The sequence below is a fragment of the Clinocottus analis genome, unplaced genomic scaffold (assembly GCF_023055335.1).
Source record: "Clinocottus analis isolate CAN_PGR_092001 unplaced genomic scaffold, fCliAna1.0.p SCAF_6, whole genome shotgun sequence".
Classification (NCBI taxonomy): Eukaryota; Metazoa; Chordata; class Actinopteri; order Perciformes; family Cottidae; genus Clinocottus; species Clinocottus analis.
The window spans coordinates 12,561,216-12,583,695 of record NW_027176218.1 but is presented as its reverse complement, the minus strand read 5'-3'; the positions used below and the strand labels follow the sequence as shown (position 1 = coordinate 12,583,695).

Genomic DNA, 22,480 nt, shown 5'->3' with positions numbered 1-22,480 from the left:
ATGTCTTTTTTTTGTAAATATGTTTTATTAAATTATCCAATGTCTTAAGGGGACGCCAATATTTTTTCTTTGAGACATTCAGTCTTGAGTGTAGTCATGCCAACCAACGACATAAAAAAAGAAGCAAAATTAGAAGTTTTTTGGTATGTTTTGTTGACAAATACAATGCAAAGCAACCAAAAGGGAAATGCTAGCCATGTCTCTCAGAGAACAAATGGCAGAGGCTGTAGCTCCGGTAACTGTTTGAAAAAGGAAATTGCTTTGGCTCTACTCCACTATGCGCAAGCGTGACAAAAACAGACTAAAAAAAAAACAAAGATAGAGATGATGACACACAAGGAATGCAAAACTAAGGGTGACTCAATTAAGGTACATTCAAACCTGATTTCAACTGATAGCAATAGCAGTTTTTAAAGTAAGTAATAAGAGTAATGGTTATCCCAATTTCATACCTGCAGTTCACACCAAGCCACCTCAACGGTGGTCTCTGTGTCCAAGCCTTTGTAGACAGTCTTGAAGGAGCCACGTCCAATTTCTATATCAAACTTTAGGAAACGCCCATCTGGTGATGTTCCCACTGCTTTGGTCTCAGCCTCTTCAATGTCATCCTGCACTTTTTTCTCTGCTTCTCTCTGCTCTGCCTCGGCTCGGGCCTTGGCAGAGTCCTTATCTTCTTCCTCCCCCTCTTCTCCATGATGTACTTTCACTTCAGCGGTGCTTTCAGGTTCTGTTCGACTTGGCAATTCTGTTCCTAAGCCTGGTACGATGAGGGCTGCTATCACCTCTCCATCACAGGTATCTTTAACAATGGCAGGCTCCTGCTCTGAAGGCACTACATCCACCTTGACTATTTCTTTTCCTTGTTCTACTCCTCCTCCACTATCAATAGACTCTTGATTTTGAGCTAAAGGTTCAGCCCGCGGCAAACGAGCAGCAGGAGCAGACAGTTGTCGCTGGGGGGCGGCTTCTCGTTGCTGAACCCGTTGAGGTGCAGGGACGGGAATCTTGCTGGGTAAAGGGAGGGCCAATGCTGTAGCATTAGAATCACTGATGACACTGCGCCGCAAGAAACGGTGTTCAGCGGTAACTCGATCGCGCTCCATGGTGTGATGCCGACGTCTCACTTCTGTTGGCCGGCACTCACTCACCATCGAATCTGAACCAGAACTGGGGCCATTTCCGCTCTTCTGAGGGGGAGCTAGGAACTTCACCATTTTGTCGTCTGGCTTTTCCGACATCCCACCACCCACACTAAGCGTAAGGGGGTACACTAATGGCAAAATTAAAATAAGGAGACTTCCATGTCTGCCATATAGGCTTATAATAGCAGTATAGATCTGTGCTTTAAAAAGAAAGAAAAAAAGATAGACAATCTTACAACTTCTATCTCTAGCTGTCTTTTTGTTTAATCAAAGACGGTCTATATATATGTAGTGCAGAGATTGGAGGTGCCGGATGGGAGGTGTTCTCTTGTAAATGGTAAAAGAGAGAACACCACAGCAGAACACAGAGTGCTGATGTTGATACTCAATTCTTTTTAAGTCCACACCATCCATCCTGTAAGACACAGGGTGTAGCTTCTATCAAGCATAAGGAATCACTGGTGAGGAAGAAAAATGCACAGCCCCAAAAAGGCACCAATCTTCCTCCTGTAGGCAAAGGCAAGAAGGCCAGACTCTCGGAATGTGCTCCAGTCCTGTTTCACTGCAAGAGAAAAAGAAAAAAAAAAGCTGTCTGACACGTTTTTAAAAGTAACTAATGTTATGTAAAAGGTCAACAAAATCAGTAAGAGACAAGCCCAAGTGTTCAGAAGTAGAATTTACCGGACACAGTACATTTAAGTTAAATTAAATAGTTTTTATTGGAAGCGCGTATAAAAACGCGCTTGAAAAAAACTACATATCTAGTTCATCACTAATAATTTAATGAATTTGCGATTGACGAAGAAATGTGTTAATTCCCGTCGTACCCAGGGACACACAATGCAGGCACATGTTGCATTCACAGTGGCTTCATTGCAGATACTAATAGGAAATTTTACTGTATATTACAGCTCTGTCCAATTTGTATATGATTCAATTTGTATGGTAGTACACATTAAGTGTTACAAATAACACATTTATAATTATGTTAGGTGGCACAAATTCCAAATGCATTCCACAGTCCTTCAGAATGACACACTAACCTCTCAATGCCTTACATTTGTTTAGTACCAGAAGTAAATAATTAAGCACAGTTGATAGATGATTGTTTCTCACATCACATATACAATCAATCATGAGATCAGTGAATATATATGTACATTGTTAAAACCACCTATCTGAACTTAACGTTAAGCTGCAAAAATACAAAAACCTACACACATCCAAAGTTAAACTCTGGATGCATAAGATTGGTGCAATGTGGCTTGATTGTTTTTTTTTTTATTTTCGATTTTGTTTTTGTCAAATCCAGGCATGCAATGACCATCCTTTTGCTCATTAGTGATCATAACCTACTGTGGTTGCAGCCATTACCAGTGTAGGCAACCAAAATGTCAGAACGTTAACGATAGCAGCAATAACGTTGCCATAAACGAGAATCAAAGGCGCGATTAAATGAAAACAGTATATTATATAACGTAAGCCTCGTCTTACGTACCTATTTCTTCACCGCCTCACAAGTGACACCACATCCATTTGAAATGGCAACAGCGAGCATACAAAGCGAGGAGGAGCAACGGCTCTTTGTTAGCTCGCCAAGAAGCCTAACGCTAGCTAGCACAGTGCTAGTTAGCTGTAGCTAATCTTTAACCAGTTAACCAACGATGAGCCATTTACACGTCACGTCTCTCTAAAATACATTCCGCCCAGTGGTTAAGCGACGGGGTGAACGTTAACGTTACATTATTCCACAAAGCCAACGTCAGTGTTGCCATCCTTAATGGACGTTCTCTGTCACCGTTAGCAATGTTTCCTCTACTTTTAATTACATCTCTACCGTACCCGGGGCCGGTTGCCACTCGACCAGCTAACACTGAAGACGTGTAACGCCGGTGGAAAAGCTACCCGGCCTTTGACAAATAGCACCACACTGCTACCGACCCAGCGAGCTAACGTCAGCTAGGTTGGCCTTGCTGACGGCCTAAATATCCGGGACCCACCTCCTGGTTGTCTGCATTCAATATGATGTTACCAGACGCGTTAATGACGCCAGTGCTGCGCGTGTTGGCAATGGGCACATTAAAATTTTAGCTGTTTCACGGCGACTATTTGAAGCCGAGTGGCTTAGCTTCTCTGTGACATACATGCAATTAATACCGTTGTGCTAGCTGATGTCCGTTGGTGAGGCTGGCTTTGCTAGCAGCTAAGCTAGCAGTGTAGCCCTTCACGACCTAAGCTAGCTCCGCTGGGTGGCAGTTAGCGACCTACCTCAATATCGTGTCCACAACACACAACTGATGGTCATCGGCGTTGAAATTGTCCCCGCAACGTTAATCCATTTTAGCATATGTGGAGGAGAAAACATGTACACTATCCTTAAATATCAGGCAGATAAATGACCCGTCAGTGGATGTAAAAGTTGCGATTTGTGGGCTCCCTTTCAAGCGGCGCAGTTGCTACATATTGACGAAGAAACGGGTTTTTCCGAAAGCGCCTGCGCCGGTGAATAATGACCTCATAAGCACAGACACTTTGAAGCGCCCTCATGGTATCAGTTTTGTGTCGGTTTTTTTTTTTTTACTTAGTGCGATGTATACTTAAGATCAAAAGCCGTGTGAAATCAAGCCTCAACTCAAGCTGTTTATAGAGCGTCTCAAAAATCACAGATTATAAATGCCACGATAATAATTTTAAACATTGATTATGAATTAATTAAATCTTTTTAACATATGTTCATTTGAGATATCAATTGTTTGACAAAATATGTTTCATTTTCAACATTATTACCACACCTTAGGGCTGTCAGTTATGTTTTTTTCATTCTACAAATGCATTGCTTTCTGAAAATCTCTTCCTGCTAAATAATAAATACAATCATCAGGTAATTTAAACATAACACCAATCTATTATTTTATTCAATCTATTATCGTGTTTTAGTTTACTGTATTTTTATTATTATTTTGAAAGCACCTCACATTTATATAGTTGAACACTCCTGCCGTGAAAATTGGAAAACAAATATTTATTTCAATAAATAAAGTGATTGATCACAACATTACTAGCGGGGACCCTGTTAACAAATGATAGGATTACATTAAAACATAGACCATGATGTTATTTGTAAACCGAGAAGTCAGCTGATTTTGTACAATTTTATTTCAGATTACAAATGCTGGAACAAAGACGATATTTTATTATGTCATAATGAGTAGCTAATATACTACATAAGAATACTGTTATACACACATATTACTCAAATTTGTTTATTGACTTTTGTTGGGGGAAAAAAACATCAGACAGACCATGACTTTTTTTGCAGCAACCAGTTCCGAAATACAATTTTACTTCAAGTCAGCACTGCCCCCTGTTGGTATTTGTGGACTAAACATGCCATATTATGTAGCTCCCTTTCGTGATTTCACACAAATGCCAAGCTTCAGCTGTGCACAACTACTCTATTTTTTACATCAGATATTCCAAATAAACTACATTTCTATCGCTGCTTGTTCACTGGATTTAATTTTCAAACACTCCAGAGTTTATCCTATAAATACAAAGATGTGTGATAGGTCTGCCTTATGTTGCTCTCTACATTCACCCACCATAAAGCTCGTGGCCGCGCCTTTAAAATTCAAGCGTGGCGAGGGAGACTGTCGTGAACGCGCACAGGAGGCTTGACGTCACTGAGGCGCCCTGGCTCTCCAGAGCCGCTGGTAGTGCTGGCAAAAAGATGGGAAAATCAGATAGACATCAATCGAGTAATTAACATGAAATGACGGGGGTTTTCTTGCCGCTTTCCGACTGACTGAGGATTTAGTATTGGCACCGATTTGAGCTCCACCAGACAACGAGAAAGGTAGTTTCTTTGGAGAGGTTTTCATCTCGAGCTATTGTGTCGGTGAGGAAAAATAGAGGTCCTATAGTTGAGCCCATAGATCGGATGGACGTGCCAGTGTCACGGTTTAGCTCACGGTAAACGTATGTGCATTATATAATTTCCTTGATATCAACTCGACTACGTGTGTCAAGCTCGGATTAAAGAAAATCGTCGCGTGAAATGAAAAGTGGTTCTGGTGAGCTTGAGGAAAATACGGTTTGCTGTGGGGTGTCTCCAAAGTAGACCACGGACCGTGTCGTTAGACTCGGGCTAAACGCTTTAATCCGGTCCAGCGTGTCACAAACGTTTCACCGCATCTAATGCACGGATCACGTCCGTTACCTTCCCGTGTTGGACGGACTATTCTCTCTATTTGCGTTTGGTTTTACGAGCAGGAAAATGTTTTTTTTTTCTTCCCACCATGGACAAAATCCCCTTCTTCCTCCCCGAGCTAACGTCAGGTTTAATCCATAGCGTCAGCACATTAGGGGGGAAAATTCATTTGCAGCTTCAGGATTTATTCCGCAGACAACATGTACGAGCCGATGTAACGTGTCAAGCAAACGGCAACTCGAAGAGGATCACACGTAGCTAAAGGCGCAGATGTTAGCCGGTACGTGAAGGTAACGTTAGCTGCTACAAGGCCACGCAAACTGACGTTACCATGTTACATGGTGGACTTCAGTGGCACCATAAATATGGAAGCGAGCATTAACGAGAAGAATCCGATTCCTTCCGTACTCAAAGTCTTGTAATGTTGTATATTACGAGCAAATTGTTCCTCCTGCGAAATAGCATTCAACTTAATCTTAACCATTTTAAATCAGTGGCTCATTATACACATCTGTGTGTGTGTGAGTGTGTGTGTGTGTGTGAGTGTGTGTGTGTGTGTGTGTGTGTGTGTGTGTGTGTGTATTGCCAATTTTTTATATGTGCAAACATACAAAAGATTGAAAGTTGATACTACTTGTGTCAAATTGACAAATATTTGGCTGTCTTAATCAATTTATAAACATTTGGTTGTCTTATTCATTTGTAATGAATGCTTCATATATGCTAACGCCAAACAATACAATTTATAGGGAACAACTGTTTTTTTTCTTCTTTGCAGAACGGTGTATAATTTGTAACACTCGATAGCTCCTGTTGGAAGAAGAAAATCTGTCAGCATTGCCTGTCCCTGAAAGTGGAGAGCTTCAGACCTCTATGTTATCATGAACATTGTGACCAGTGTCTCCAGTTGAAGCAGGACCACCGCCACATGTTCACACAATAACTCGTTTAGTGGGAACATATACAGATACTTGAGGTCATACTTCAGTTTTGCTGTCGGCTCCAATCTTCTATTTAGCAGAAGATGTACGGTAGTGCCCGCTCTGTTGGCAGAGGGGATGCCAACCATAGTGGAGGTAGAGATGGAGGTGGTTCTGCCAATCAAGGATCTGGCCGCTCCCCTCGCCTTCCCCGTTCTCCTCGGATGGGACACCGTCGCACCAACAGCACCGGAGGCAATGGAGGAGGCCCGGGAGGAGGAGGAGGCAAAACCCTTTCCATGGAGAACATCCAGTCCCTCAACGCGGCATATGCTACCTCGGGGCCGATGTACCTGAGTGACAATGAGGTTGCCATGTCAGGTGACCACATTACCAAAAGTGGTGTGACAGTGGCGACCATGGGGAGACATAGGGTGACATACGGGTCAAGGGGCAGCAACAGTGGAGTTGTGGCCGCGAGCACCCCCAACATCTCTGCCTCAGTGACAAGCAATGTTGTGCTGCCAGCAGGCATGATGGCAGGGGATGCTCTAGCTTTTGGTGACCACCACATGGCTTCCACTGTGCCCCACTCTCTAAGGCAGGCCAGAGATAACACCATACTTGACTTGCAGACCCAACTGAAAGAGGTATTTTGCTATTTTTTTTCTCTCTCTCCATGTTTGCAGATGTTTGATAAGAGGTTGACTTGCTTGGCTCAAAGGACCACATTTTCAGTATTTATGTGATGATTTCTTTGCCCTGCTTTCTCAGATTCTGCGTGAGAATGAGATGCTGTTGCGAGAGGTCGAAGTTAAGGAGAGCAAGCTCAGCTCCTCCATGAATTCTATTAAGACCTTCTGGAGCCCAGAATTAAAAAAGGAGCGAGCTCTCAGGAAGGATGAGGTTTCCAAGATCACCGTCTGGAAGGAGCAATACCGTGTGATTCAAGATGAAGCACAGGTGAGGGTTCCCTTGAATGTATTTAAATAGATAGAATAGATGTTTTCCCGAAAAATATCAGTTTCTGATCTCATCAGTTCATCCATATAAATGGATTCTTCAACTGGCCTGGGCCAAACATGTTTGACTGGGAAAATGTGTGTGTGTGTGTTTCTCTTCCTCTGCCTAAGCTAGAGGCAGGTTTCTAACGTCTAGTTAATCCTCTTATATTCAGCTATATGCTCGTGCTTAATAGATGAAAAGGGCCGGGCTGCGTTAACATTTCTATATGTTTCACTGGTTGTGGTGAACAGAATAAAAATGAGGAGAACACGCAAATCTAAAACTGTGTATATGTATAGTTGTTAAACCACTGCATAAAATAAGAAACCAACTTAATAATATTGTCACAGGTAGCAGTAATAAATGAGCTGTTAGGAATAGCTCTTTTGTTTTAGTTTATTTGATTATGTGGTGTTCGAGAACATTTCATTATTGTTCTGTTCATTTATTATAGTTTTTGGGCACATGTCACGAGGTAGATTTTAGTTGAACAGATCAAAAAACTAAAAAATATGTACATTCGTCTACCAAAGGAACTCATACCAAAACTTCAGAATTCACTTTTCACGTTTTTATCATATTTTGTAAAATGTACCGTAGTATAGTCTCTGCGTCAATTTTCACTTGTTTTTCCTCCTTTTTGACTCTGAATTTAAAGAACGGAGACACTGGCTTTGCGTAGTTTGAGCTCCTCGTTCAGCATCTATACATAGTGTATGCACACGTTTTAATATAAATAAGTGAATACTCTGGGTCTATTTTTGCACCCTCCACTGTGTTTTGGGAGTTGTGCAAATTAAGTATCATTATTGAAGATAAAAAATCTTTGTTTCACTCTGATTCTTAATGGATGGGCAGTTGTGTATAATTAGCTTTATTTACTCCTTTCACTTCACGGAATCACACTGTGGACTAATTCCCAGTAATGCCCAAGTAGCACAGGACTAATCAGTGGGTGCTTTAATTTAGAAATGTCTACTTACATATGTCAGCCTCCACCTCCCACACTGGCACACATGCAACGGAAAGCACAGATACACACATACACACTCAAAAGGCATTTGGGTAATTACAGCTTCAGTTCAACTACATGCCCTCATTGATTGTAGGTTCAACTGTTCGTGGATAGGTCTGCAATTGTATGTTTATGTGTGTCATTTCTGACTCTGTGCTCGCTATACTGATATGTGTGGTGGTCAAAGCTTTTCCAAAAGGCCTACTCCAAAGCATCATTCCAGGTGACAAGTGACTGCTGTTATCTCGTTCATAGTGGAGAGAGATAACTCTTTCGTTTCCCATTACAAAAAGGAAACTACCTTCTGTACTCTTTTAGTTGTGACTTTTGTCTTAAATACTCTTCGTCACATGGCTACATGTTGTACAGCTTACAGTACAAATGCAAGGGGGGCAGATAAGGCACACTGAGCATCTTTAACATTTTGACTTGTATACAATTGGCCTCGTGCTTCGGATGATCTGTAGCAGGTGTGGCTCTCTGTGCAGTCGCCTTACGAGCTATGACTTATGTGTTTGGCTCACTTTGGTTGGTGCCTCACAGCTCCTTCCCTTTGTGCTCTCTCAAATGCCTGACTGTTATATCTTGTGTGTGTGTGTGTGTGTGTGTGTGTGTGTGTGTGTGTGTGTGTGTGCGCGTCCATGCTTGTCTGTGCATGCTTCTGCCTGTGTGTGTGCAGGGGGTGGAGCGGCGCATTCACAGCAGTGAGTCAGCCTTAGTCACGGGGTAGAGAGGGTGATGGAAAGTGAGGGTTAGTGAGAGGAGAAGTGAGAGTATAGAAGGGAGAGGGAGGATGAGAAACAAGGTAGATGAAAAGTGTGTGAGAGGAGGAGAATAGTGAGTGCCAGTGGAGGGAGAAGGAGAGAATGACAAAGGGAGGGGACCGGAGGAGGACAGAGAGAAACAAAGCCAGACACTGACTTCTCCCTTTGTTCTGTCGTCTGAAAACGCTCACAGCTGGTTCAGACCAGAGTGTAACACAGCCTTGTGTCAGTGTCTCACAGCAGCTCGGCCAAGTGTCCGTGGCATCCGATGCCACAAACAATGCAATACTATACTGGGGTGCTTGTGTTTCACCGCTTGTATTTCTCTAGGCATGAAATGTAACACTGTCCACAAAGCCGGACTGTTGAGGGTGCATCTGTCAGGACACTGCAGAATTTTCAGTCACGACAATAGGCTGATTTACAACATGCAGTAGTACAACATTCTGCAAGGATCCATTCTCACACAGTGGGATTGGAGCAGCCCTCGTGTTACTCAATTAATCAATACAAATTCCTTCACCTCATATTACCTTTTGTGAATCCTTTTTTACTACAGCCCAACAAACAGACAGAAAAACAGATGCATGTTAACAAATGCACTTGCGCCGTTTGTTTTTAGCATCTCCAGATGACTGTTCAGGCTCTTCAGGATGAGCTGAGGATCCAGAGGGACTTGAACCAGCTGTTTCAGCAAGACCCCACCATCCAAGGCCGAGACCTGGCCCTTACCTCTGAACCCACGGAGGAGAACTACCGGCGGCTACATGCAGAGCATGAGAGGCAGGCCAAAGAGCTCTTCCTCCTGAGAAAGACTCTTGAGGAGATGGAGCTAAGGATTGACACGCAGAAGCAAACTCTGGGGGCCAGAGACGAGTCTATCAAGAAACTCCTGGAGATGCTGCAAAGCAAAGGTGGGTTTGTGTAGTGATAGAGACGTTTAAAGCCAATTGATCCTTCTAAAGTATCAACTCCGTGCCTGAATGTTGAAGCCAATGCAGAACTGAGCTACGAAGCAGTTCTTCTGTTGGACAATATATTCTGATTATTGTACAAATGGTATTTAAGTCAACAGGAAAATCAGCAAACTCTTTAAAATACTAAGTCGATATATTTCACTCAGGCTATGACTCTGCTTGATCCCCTCAGCTCCACAGAAGCTCTCTCAGTCGCTCGCCAAATACGGGTTTCTGCGCTCTATAAACTAACCACCATGCATGCTTTTGAGGGTAGGAATATATGAGAGCTTCAGGCAAAAACTTGTGTATCTGTGTCTCCCAAAATAATCTCATCTCGTGTCATGGTTCCCATTTAAACCCCAGAGAACAACTACAGTATTATATTTATTTTGTTGCTTTTAGATCTCCTTCCCTACTGAACAGATGAGCTTTAGTTTGAAGCATAAAGCCTCGACTCCTGTATTAACCTGCAGGTTGACCGTGTGGCTTATGATGCTCAAGTTGGCTGTTACGAATTAAACGTCTTTCGACCCATTTCCTTCTGGTAACCAATCCGTATGTACAACCTTCTCAGGGCCATCTGCCAAGGCATCAGAGGAGGACCAAGAGCGGACTAGGCGACTGGCAGATGCAGAGATGCACAGGCATCACCTTGAGGGTTTACTGGACCAGAGAGACAGAGAGATTAATGCACTAAGAGAGGTAATGTCCAGTCCAATCATGGGAGATATATTACATTGTATTGGTCTAGCTATGTTGTTTATGCTCTGATATGAAACTACTCATCGATGTTTTACACATACATGCACCATATTCTTCTTCATCTGACCCAAAAGGAGCTGCACCGTCGATACGAGGGAACCCCTGAGTCCACAAAAACCAAGGCTCTGCAGACTGTCATCGACATGAAGGTGAGGATTTGAAAAGAGAAGTGTGTGTAGAAGTATATTTGGGTTATTTTTGATCCTACGTGTTCAACTGTGCATGTGAACGCTGCTTCCTCAACCACAGGATGCAAAAATGATATCCATGGAGCGGGGCCTGAGAGATATGGAGGAGGAGCTGCTGATGCTGAAATCCAATGGACTTCTGAGCTGTGAGGAGCGGCAGGAGGAGATGAAGCAGATGGAGGTCTACCGCAGCCACATGAAATTCATGAAGAACAAGGTCTGGGAGATGAAGTTTAGTTGGACTGAACTGTTGTAGTAAAGCATATTTAAGACTTCTTGTGATCAGATGCTTTTCCTCAGCAGGTGTCAATCTGGAATTCATTAGAAAGTTGCATTTGCTAAGTCTAATTTCCATCCCTCCTTTCTTTCCCCACGGCCATCTATCTTTTTTTTCAGATGGAGCAGGTGAAGCAAGACCTCTCCAGGAAGGACACCGAGCTGCTTGGTTTGCAGACCAAGCTGGAGACGCTCACCAACCAGTTCTCAGACAGCAAGCAGCACATTGAAGTCCTCAAGGAGTCCCTCACTGCCAAGGAGCAGCGAGCTGCCATCTTACAGACAGAGGTACAGCAGATGCATTTGTGTACACTCTTGCCCAGCTGACTTTGGAAAAGATTTAAACGAGAGCATTTTAAGAAAAAAAAACTTCTTCCTCCTACTTCTGACTGATAATACGACAAACAAAAGTGCAGAAGTTACAATATGTTTTACTGTTCCAATGTTTTCTTTACTTTTGACCACTTTGGATTTGTGAGCATGGCACAGTTAGGGTCCATGACTGTTGTCCACCTTTCCCTGACCAGGTGGATGCCTTGCGCCTGCGCTTGGAAGAGAAAGAGTCAACTCTGAACAAGAAGAGTAAGCAGATACAAGAGATGTCAGAAGAGAAGGGCACACTCAACGGGGAGATCCACGACCTCAAAGACATGCTGGAGGTCAAGGAGCGCAAAGTTAATGTGCTTCAGAAGAAGGTGATTTGGACTAAGAGCAATTTCAAAGATATTGTGTTGTTTAAAATGACCCCATACATTCATCGTGCTACAGTGTTTGTCCTGTGGCTGATGTTTATTTTGACCGACGGTTGCTTGTGTTGAAAGATTGAGAACCTGCAGGAACAGCTGAGGGACAAGGAGAAGCAGATGAGCAGCCTGAAGGAAAGAGTCAAGTCTTTGCAGACAGACACCTCCAACACGGACACAGCTCTCACCACACTGGAGGAGTCTCTTGCAGAAAAAGTGAGTTTATATCTCCACTTACCAAGTTAGTTCTGACGCCATATTGTATGCTTGCATGTTCATTAGTAGCGACGTGTGTGTGATGGTTGGTTACGTCCGCGAAGGCAGCATGTGTGACCGTTTTCTTCGCCTCTTGCTAGGAGCGCATTATTGAGCGTCTAAAAGAGCAGCGAGACAGAGACGACCGGGAGAGGACGGAAGAGATTGACAGTAACAAGAAGGAACTGAAAGAGTTGAAGGAGAAACTGAGTCTACTGCAGGGGGACCTGTCAGACAGGGAGGTGAGAAACGGATGGAGCAACACAAGCTCAGGCAAACTCTTGTTTACTGTCTATATAATAGTAATAATGCTTTTCTATTGGTTTCACTTTGCTATGAGTCATGGATGCCTGTATTAGGTCCAGTGTATTTTCAGTCTCCCTAGTCCCATACTCTTAGAGTTTGATAAGCTGGAAAAGGTTCATCTATGCTCTTGTGTTTGTGTGGGGGTTGTGTTTGTGCAGACGTCTTTGTTGGACCTGAAGGAGCATGCCTCATCTCTGGCCTCCTCTGGTCTGAAGAAGGACTCCAAACTCAAGAGTATGGAGATTGCCTTTGAGCAGAAGAGGGAGGAGTGCCTCAAAGTGGAGAATCAGCTTAAGAGGGTGAGATCCTAAAATGAAGAAATCAGGCAGTCATGTGCTGGCTGAGCTTTACATGGCGCTACTAAATGTGTTCTGGATATAGTCTGTTATCTAACCCCTATCTGCTTTAGTGAATGCAACTGTGTTTGACTTTCATCCCGTCTTTTGTCAGGCCCAAAACGCAACCCTGGAAGCTCAGGCCAACACTGAGCTGGCCGAGCGCATTAAGAACCTTGAACAGGAAGTGGCCCGCCACAAAGAGGATTCTGGGAAGGCCCAGGCTGAGGTGGACCGCCTGCTGGAGATCCTTCGGGAAATGGAGAATGAGAAGAATGACAAGGACAAAAAGATCAATGAGCTGGAGAGGTGGGTAGAAACATGCACATTTCAGTTACCCTAAAACAATAACATTGTTGACTCTCCACCATGTCTTCAAGCTTTGCTCATGTCTCAAAACAGTGGTTATTGATTGTGTCAGTAGATGTGCAGCTGGTTTCTGATTGTTAGCCCTGAAATAAGTGATGTCGTAAATGTTCAGTGTTCAGTGTGTGACTTTGTTCCAGAAGTTTTTAATGATTTGAATGAGTCTTTTGTGTGCTGTTTGTTGTGGTGTGAAGCAGCTACATTGTGCTTTCTGCAATCAGTTTTCATCCCCGCTGGCTTGGACTTGTGACCACGGTTTGTCATGACTGATGCAAATTCATCTACAATGACATCATGTCTCCCTGAAGATCGTTGCCCTCAGCACATTAAATGGCGTATTTTAATGTAATTTGGCCATCTGTCATTTTCACATTTTAGCCGTATTGCTTTGAAAGCGGATGCGGGGAATGTTATTATCAGACCTGCTATGCAGCTGGTAGGTACAGCTGTAGTATTTGGCATTGTGTATGTAGTGGATCATGAGATCTTATGACACCAGTTGCTACATAATCCTAGAGCTGCTGTGTATGAGATGAGCCAGCGCCCCCTCCGCACCCTTCCCTTCCCCCAACCCATGTTCTCTTCTTCTTCATGTTGACTCATCCTTCTGATCTTTTTTCTCTTTACTGCTTTCTTGTCTTTCCACCGGAAATCTGTCACCCCACCAGTTTGTCCTCCAGGTTAGTATTTTCTCTTCTTCTCCCTCCTCCGACCCTGGCGTCCTTATTCTTTATGTTCTCGTCTCACCTCGTGCCTCTTCGTAGATTGTGGTGCTGAGAGAAACTGCCTCGTCTGGACATATTTAACTCTTTGTCTTTCTTCTTACTTTCATTTATGCCCATTTTTTCCCCTTTCACTCTCCTATTGTTCTGTATTTAACACTGAGATTGACTCTTTACAGGACTGTGTAAAATCTTGCCAAAGCAAGCCTGTAAAGCTATGGCTGTAAATGTTATTTCAATATTTGAAAAAGGGAGGCTTTTCATCGGATCTCATCTCTTTTTGTCTTTTTGATTTGAAGATTGGTTTTATTTGCTACCTGATACTATTATATGACAATTGGCTACAATCGTAACAAAGTTATCGCAATTAGATAATCATAAATGTGGCAATCTGAGTAAAGAAGGCTTTCTTTGGAATCGGACATACATTTATTTCGTACATAACTGTACACTTTTACTTGAATAATAAATTACATTTGGATGTAAAGTGAAACTATAGAGTCTAACTTACACATGTTCGTAACATAACATTTATTCTTGTGTCAATTTAGGCAGATGAAGGACCAGTCGAAGAAGGTGGCGTCGCTCAAGCACAAGGAGCAAGTGGAGAAAAGTAGGAACGCTCGACTTGTGGATGAGGCCAGGAAGAGGGAGGACAACATGTCTGAGAGCTCCCAGAATGTGAAGGTGTGTGTGGTTTCACTCTTGAGAGCAAAGTTCACATTTGCTGGCACTGGCTTCCTAGTTTGGCGTCCAACAAGCCACAATGTGACCTCTTTCTACTCCTGTTGTGTAGGACACGCTGCGTCAGAAGTCTGAGCGCATAGAGGAGCTGGAGGAGGCCCTGAGAGAAAGCGTTCAGATCACTGCAGAGCGAGAGATGGTGCTGGCACAGGAAGAGGCTGCCAGGTCACTCCAGGAGAAACAGGTACACAACTGCTCCTAAACCAACACGCTCACAAGAAACTAATATTTAATCAATCCAAACGATCACACATACAGTACACACTTTATCTAAACTTTTTATACAAGAAACGCCATCATATACTGAGACTCTTTATCCTTCATCTTTTTGCTGCCATTGTGGTGTTTCTCATCCTTTCTCCACCTCCCTTCTCTCCTGTGGCCTCCATCTCTTTCTCAGTTTTTTTTATCTTTGCTTTGTTGTTTTCTCTTGTTTTCTCTCTGCTACACATCGCCTCTCAGAAGCACTCACTCAAACCAATGCATGAGTCCCAACTCGCCCACTTAAAGTGGTCCAAGGTATGAGCCCAGAACGTGTGACCTGCCATCAGTGAGCAACAACACTTACAGGGGTGGACACAATAACGGCAACACCTCTACAATTCATGCAATGACACAACCCTGCAATACATGCGTTTGTGACGTTGGATTCATTTTTGGGGAATTTGAGTTTGATTCTACTGGATTGCATTCATTTGTAAGGTGTTGCTGTTTCCAACTTGTGTACTTTCCATGTTACTTTGTTTACCTGCTTATGAAACATAGTCATGCTAATTAATTGGTTGGCTCGAACCTCAAGTAGCCAAAAGAATTGATCACATATGGGAATTAATTATTTTCTCTTTCATTCAGTCAATTGCAATACAGCATGTACTGATAACAACCACTGGTACTCTTGTGCCCTTTTTAAAAGAATAACAGGTAAATGAAATGTTGTGCTGTAGTTTAACGGTATCTGTGTTAGTTGATTCCTAGTCCTTCATTAAAGCCCACATGAATTCTGCTGCCCCTGCCGCTAATTAGAGCACACAGTTTATTTTATTTTTTAAAGTATTTGTCTTTCACTGATGGATGTAGGTAATCTATTTTACTCTATTTATGATTGAATTGTGTGTATGTGTGTGTGTTCCCAGATGGAGGAGCTCCTGGGGGCCATGGAGAAAGTGAAGCAGGAGCTGGAGTCCATGAGGGCCAAGCTGGCCTGCACCCAGCAATCTCTGTGTGAGAAAGAGACACACCTCTCAACGCTGCGAGCTGAGCGCAGAAAACACCTGGAGGAGGTCCTGGAGATGAAGTAAGAGACACAAACACACACACACGCACACGATGGGGTGGAGTAGACTCTGGAGTATCGATTGCTGCCTTCATCTCAAAAATGTCATCCTATTCTGGCCTTCTCCAGCTGGCAGGATGATTTTCTGCAATAAATAATAAATGATAATTTATGGATTTACTTGTGTGGTTAAATGCCATGTTGTTTCATCCCCACCTAACAGGCAGGAGGCGCTGCTAGCTGCAATTAGCGAGAAGGACGCTAACATTGCCCTGCTGGAGTTGTCCTCCTCAAAGAAGAAGAAGACGCAGGATGAGGTGGCTCTGCTGAAAAGGGAGAAGGACAGACTGGTGCAACAGCTCAAACAGCAGGTGAGGAGGGAGCTGCTGGTAAAACCTGATTTAAGGGTTCCAGTAGTTCAAGGAGCCTCAACGTGATTGCACACATTCATATTTCTTTCCTACACTTGTCTCACACTGAATATGTTCACTAGAAGGGAATAAAACGCATGGACCAATCTCTATTCAAAAGGAATACAGATTGGACACCACATGTCACTGACAGTTGTTTTTTTTGTAACAATAGTTTGTTTTCTCATCAGGCACACTTCACAAGGCACATATCAGTTACTTGTGTCCAGTTACTTGTGTGCATTTTTGAAGTCCCTGGATGTAGACCACCATTCTTTCTCTCTCTCTCTCTCTCTCTCTAACCCCGGGCCAATCAAAAACTAAACTAAAACAATCGCTTCATATCAAACTGGTTCCTTCTGTATGCTGGCTCGACACAAAGGCTGCAGACGTGGATCCTCTTTTTCTCTTGAAACTTTGTTAAATGTGCCCATTTTATTTTGAAAATGTAGACTGGGACAATTTATGTCAAATGTAAAGCAAGATTTAAATTGAAACCATAAACCACTTTGCTCCCGGAACTCTGAACAGGATAAGCGGTTCGGATAATAGATGGATGGATGAAAATCACTTCACTCAATTCAGTACATTTACTAGATTTGTAAATGGTTATGAAATATTCTTGAGTCAAAATTTCTGCTGTGAAAAAAGCCCTTTGGTCTAACTCACGTTGGTATTGCTGGACTCGTATGCTCACAAACCTCAGTAATAATGCGTCTGAATAAAATATAATGTGTATAATTATAAACAGAGTTGCGTATGTGTGAGTAACCATTCCATTGTGTTTTTTTATTCTTACCATTTTTTATTTACAGACTCAGAACAGAATGAAACTGATGGCAGACAACTATGAGGATGACCATCTGAAGACCGCGCCTGACCAGACAAATCACAAACCCTCTCCAGATCAGGTAGCCTACCGATACATCCATTAGTCATCTTTCCATTTAGTTCTGAACAGTTTATCTAAACTTTGCATAATTTATGTATTACCATTTAATGTCTGTTGTAAAGAAGGTTGAACCGATGCCTGCTATATGAAGGGAACCATGTGTTTTTTAAATGGAAGTTTTCTCTGCTTAACTTTTCTGTTTAATTACTCACTAACCAAATGTTCCTTTGTAATGCTGCGATTGGCTTACCTTGTGGCTAACAGGATGATGAGGAGGGTATTTGGGCGTAGCCGACCTTTTGCCCTCCCCTTCTCTCTCTCTCAGCCATTTTGTTCAGAAGGGTGAGCTTGTATGTAAAGCCAGACCTGTCGCCCCTTTCCTCATCTTTGCTCTGTGGCATGTTCACTTTGTCTTCCATTTATCCTGGTTTTCTTTTTGCCCTCAGCCATTCCTCCGTTCTTGTTGATGGTCATCAGACTCATCCCATGCCATGTATTGCTTCGTAGGGGCTTATGGGTTTGAGTTCAGCAATCCCTGTCTGTGCATGTTTGCATGCACACGCTAAGAGGATGAGACGTATTTGATCAAGCATCTTCTCTTTCACTGATGACTAGCTCCTGACATTTTGACCCACACTAACAGGTGTTAATAGTTTTAACCTCCCCGTAATCAGAAGCTGTGTAAGTAGCTTTGTGAGGCACTTTGTTGAGCTGCACATGCAATAAACGTCCATATAATATTGCACCCGAGAAGGTGATGGCTTTATGTAAGCTTGCATGCCGACATTGATGTTTTGTTTTCATACCAGTGGGGTCTTGTGTTTCTTCTTTGTCTTTCATGATGTGCCATCATTTCAACGAGAGCATAAGACTTATGTGTATTAATTCTTTTTCCACACTACCTCACACTTTTGTCCCTTTTGTCTCACCCTGCAGATGATACCCCCTCTTCTAGCCTTGTCCCAGAACCGCAGTAAACTCAAGCTTTACATCGCCCACCTGACAGACCTGTGCCATGACCGCGACCCCAGCATCCTCAGCCAGCTCACGCCGCCCTCTCACTACCACCACAGCGACCCCGAAGACTGGGAGGAGGAGCTCCAGAAGATGAGTGTCGAACAGGTAGAGGGAACTTCAGTTATTCATACCTCTATTGTAATTTGTAACCAATATTTTTTTATTTTTTGGAGGATAGGAATGGTTTGCTTCTGACCAATATTGATCATAATTTAAAGTAATGTAATCATGAAATATAAGTACATTAGGAAATATGTATAATGCACACAAACAGTTATGATTTGAAAGTGGATGCACATTTGAAATGATCAGGAAGTTAATTTTCTAGTTTTGAAAAATCTTAAGTCATTGCTGATGGAATAACTTTGATTAAGTTATCGAATCTCTGCATTAAAAAACTGTCATTTTGGAAATCAAATTAGGCTCATTGTGTTTTTTGTAATATGCATGAGGATACAGTCCTTTTTGTCAATAACGTATCAGAGATAATACCTTTTTTAACAGAGCGTGACTAAATCTTTGCTTGATTCAAATTACATGTACTTTTCAAAAAACAATTTTGAATGTCAAACATTTATAGATTTTTGGGGAGGGAAGGAAAGGCTGATTTTTGTTTGGAAAAAGAAACTAATTCATGTTTTTTTTTCCTATCTAGGTCGAGAGAGAGCTGGAGGTGTGTGAGAAGGAGAGCGGGGAGCTGCAGGAGTACGCCAACTCTGTTCTCCAGCAGATCGCAGACTACTGCCCCGATATCCTGGAGCAGGTTGTCAATGCTCTGGAGGAGTCGTGCTGACAACTCTGACCTCGACCCAACCTGGCTGACCCCTGGTGTTGTATGATCTGTAGCTGAGCCCAGGTGCCCATACCTCCACTCAATGAGGCTCCTGGTAGGATGAGCGTAAACTTGGGCATTGTCTCACCGCACTGAGCTTTTCTTCTTCGCTCCCCTCTTTCACACTGGAACATACTTTCACAACTCCTATGTGCTTTCCTGTCTCAAGTGTCGCTCTATAAAATCAAATTAGCCACGTTCACAAAGTTGGAACGTTGTCGAGTACGGCTCTTTGAGCAAATGTCAGATGACACACTGAAGTCTCTTTATTTTAATGACAGCTGTGGCAGATGGCGTCTCGGTGGGAAGAGAATAACTTAAGTGCACACCTATTCACATTATCAGGCATGCAACAGCAGACTGGAGGCTCGTGAAAAGTTAACGGCTCACCTGTAAGCATTTGTGAACTCACCAAAGTTTGATTTCTGCTAGAAGTATATTTAGAAAAATATTGCACACCTGTAAGTCTGCGACAGGTGCGTTGGGAGACGAAGGATATGAGATGAAAGAAGCAAACTTCTGCACAAAGTCTTGGATTATACTGCCAATCCTCCTCTCCCTAGATGAATTCATTCACAGCAGTAACTGCTAGATCAAGCACAGTTACCTCACACACAATGATCTCAGTCTTTTACCCCTTAGATTCCTCTGGCATATCTTTCAAGTAAAAAGGGGTAAATGTCTTCCTCACATGGGACAGGAAAGCACTTTTTGTCTTGGAGAACAAGAGAGCTGCTACATCTCCAGGGGAGCTGAAGGAAACTCAGTTCAGCGAGTAAATAATAGAACTGTGTCGAGGATTATTTTGTATTGTAGTCAGTGTTCCCTAACGAATAGGTTAGACTCACTAGTTAGAAATACAGCGACCGGTGGCCAAACATCTGAACACGTTGGAAAGGTCACATTTTAACCAAATATAAATGCAGCATGCTCTTCAAATGTTTCTTCTCCCGTCTTGGATCTGTGGATCTGTCATTGTAGCGAGGATGACGATGTGGGTACGTTTTACTGTGTAGTCTGTGGCTGGGTCACTGGCATGAGAGGGGAGTCAAGGCCTGACCTTTGACACAGATCAGAGGTCAGCTTTAAGTTACACAATGTTCTCAAATATAAGAGAGGAGAAACAAAAAATATAATGTTATTCTGAGACACATTCAGTTTTAGATGGTTTTGCACACAACGTCCACTTGTTTATGAGGTATGCAATGTTTCTTTTGAGAACGTTCTAGTGGCCTTGGAGCATGAACAGAAATCAGTACTGGACCTAACGCAGGGATATTTTTCCTCTGTTATATTGGTGCTAAGGCATGATGTAAGATCCACTGATCATTCAGTCTCATCCAAAGTTTCTGTAGATGTTACTTAAGCCCACCTGATCTTTAGTTTGTCGACTAAATCACTGAAGAATACAAGGGATACTTCCATTTCTTGTATTTTTCATATCACTTACAAATGCAAGTGATGCCTCCTTTTTATTGTATTTTTTTTTTTAATCTTCAGGGCTGAGGTTTTTAATTACTAAGTGCATCTACATTTACAGGAAACAAAAGTCACTTTTCAACAAATTTTGACTTTTTAGATCAGTTTGTAAATAACGTGATATTTAACACGTACAGTGACTGAATCAAGTTAATTAAGTGGAAGGTGTTGTGCATTCTTTTTAAAAAAAATCTGAAAGTTAAAAGCAGTGCAGTTGTCTTTTTTGTCTGAAGGACAAAATGTGTGTGTGTGTGTGTGTGTGTGTGCGCGTGTGACAGTACTGCCATAACTTGCGGAAAGTCATGTTCTATAGAGATATATAAATATAATACATATATAAAAATGTTTACTGTATGGATATGCATTGAATGTTTGCACAGAATCTTTAAGAGCGAGCTGCTCTGAACAAAATGACCGTTGAGTTGGTGTCTTCAGCAGAAACTGAGGAAAGTGTCAAAAAAATATTTTGTCAAAACAATGTGTGAACTACAAATGTTTTCAAACCGTGACTGTGTGATGGGAGAGTACTTTTCTTGCATTTATTTCTAATCAGCATTTTTACAATATATTTTCACCATATGGTGATGTACATTTATTACCCAGAGATTCCAGTGTTGTCTTTTCTTCTTACACGTTATGTCAATGTTTTTTTTCTTCTTTTTTTCTCTTCTTCTGGTGGTTGATGTCAAAAGCAGATTGTGCCTGATGGATTAAAAAAATAAAGTCTCCAACCATCATGGCCCTCCTGCTGTTGTAAGAGGAACATAATGTGACATAACAAAACTGTATCTGGAAGTTTTCTTACAAACTCCCTGGAAATGGTTGGTGGATGAGCGTTTCACTGACAACAAAACACTTCCGCTGGTTTTGAACGATGTCAGTAGGATGCTTGTCATCGAGATGCATTTCTCGCTGTCTCATTTCAACCCCCTCGTCCCTCACCACTGGGTTCAGAGAAAGAAGAAAGCATTTGTTGAAGTTCAATTCCCCTTACTTTGGCCTGTGTGTTCCTGCCCTTGCCTTAATGTATCGTCATCTCTTTTTCTCTACTCTTTATTGAGGACCACAGGGCTGATTAAGGGGCATCTGTCAAGTTCATGATATCTTTTTAATTTTGCATTTGTATAAGAAATGTACTGCCTTCTGTCTGTTCGTGTTAAGAAATCAAACTGTAAACAGAAAGAATCAGACGTTTGTGAGTTATTTGGATTTTGTATGTATGTAAATAAATAAATTATAAGCCTTGGTTTCTTGCATATTTTTGTTGTGAAAGTCACGTCCATGTGTGGATATGCTTGAACTTGTTTAAAGATGAGCCCTTCAACTGATTTCACATTTGCAGCTGTTATAAAAGGTGCTTTTTAAGGTGTTATATCTGGTAGTTTTAGGCTGAAGCACCTGTATTGTAAACCAAATTTGTACAAGTGGAGACGGTATAGTTACAGCCTGGAGTCCCCACAAACCTTTTGAGAACATGGATTACTTTCAGATTGTTCAAAAAGGACACAGATCTTACTCGAGGGCAATTATGCAGGGTGGGAAATTGCTAAATGGGGCTTTAAATCAGAGTTCTGGGACACAGCTATGGATTATGTTGTTTATCCGAGTACCAGTTGGATCCAATAGGAACCAGACTTAGTTCTACAAGTGTAAATATATTCCTAAAACATAATCTAATGTTTAAATTGCAAAAGGTGCGAACTATTTTCAGATGCATAAGTCGATTTGGTATTAACTGCTGAATAAGAGAGTACTAATCTTAATCACATAATTCATCCTAGATTTAAATTAATGGTGAGATTAAAAGTAAGAAATTAAAAAGGCATTCTTCTAATGAAAGTACACACACGCAGCTATTAAGACTT

General features: G+C 42.1%; 2 protein-coding genes across 11 annotated transcripts in view; one reads left to right on the top strand and one right to left on the bottom strand.

The window, feature by feature from the left end:
- LOC137804610 (serine/threonine-protein kinase WNK1-like) overlaps positions 1–3,654 on the bottom strand; it is a 28,707-nt gene extending 25,053 nt beyond the window's left edge. For 3 of the 7 annotated variants that reach the window (XM_068603929.1, XM_068603932.1, XM_068603933.1), the window contains exons 1-2: positions 3,411–3,654; positions 453–1,704 (exon numbers count right to left, since the gene is read on the bottom strand). In XM_068603929.1, coding sequence (XP_068460030.1) covers positions 453–1,238 — 786 coding nt within the window. In that variant the 5' untranslated portion in view covers positions 1,239–1,704; positions 3,411–3,654. Of the gene's footprint in view, positions 1–452; positions 1,705–2,640; positions 2,864–3,142; positions 3,309–3,410 lie in introns of those variants that run through there. The other 4 variants (XM_068603934.1, XM_068603935.1, XM_068603931.1 and 1 more) reach the window with 3 other exon arrangements.
- Positions 3,655–4,829: 1,175 nt separating this feature from the next.
- LOC137803908 (ELKS/Rab6-interacting/CAST family member 1-like) lies at positions 4,830–21,851 on the top strand. 4 transcript variants are annotated; one of them, XR_011080103.1, is made up of 21 exons: positions 4,830–4,998; positions 6,131–6,922; positions 7,047–7,235; positions 9,679–9,970; positions 10,590–10,717; positions 10,852–10,926; positions 11,027–11,182; positions 11,362–11,529; positions 11,769–11,936; positions 12,063–12,200; positions 12,341–12,481; positions 12,704–12,844; positions 12,996–13,189; positions 13,915–13,926; positions 14,520–14,655; positions 14,765–14,896; positions 15,846–16,006; positions 16,209–16,356; positions 17,211–17,306; positions 17,552–17,629; positions 18,224–18,313. XR_011080103.1 is itself a non-coding variant. In XM_068602749.1 (21 exons), exons 2-21 carry the CDS (start codon positions 6,377–6,379, stop codon positions 19,095–19,097), a joined length of 3,345 nt encoding a protein of 1,114 aa, XP_068458850.1. In that variant the 5' UTR covers positions 4,830–4,998; positions 6,131–6,376; the 3' UTR covers positions 19,098–21,851. The 4 variants fall into 4 exon arrangements, 3 of the variants coding, with proteins under 3 accessions (XP_068458850.1, XP_068458851.1, XP_068458852.1); XM_068602749.1 differs by lacking the exon at positions 17,552–17,629 and adding an exon at positions 18,960–21,851 and having other exon boundaries at positions 18,224–18,409; XM_068602750.1 differs by lacking the exon at positions 17,552–17,629 and adding an exon at positions 18,960–21,851 and having other exon boundaries at positions 4,830–5,632; positions 18,224–18,409.
- The last annotated feature ends 629 nt before the right edge of the window (positions 21,852–22,480 follow it).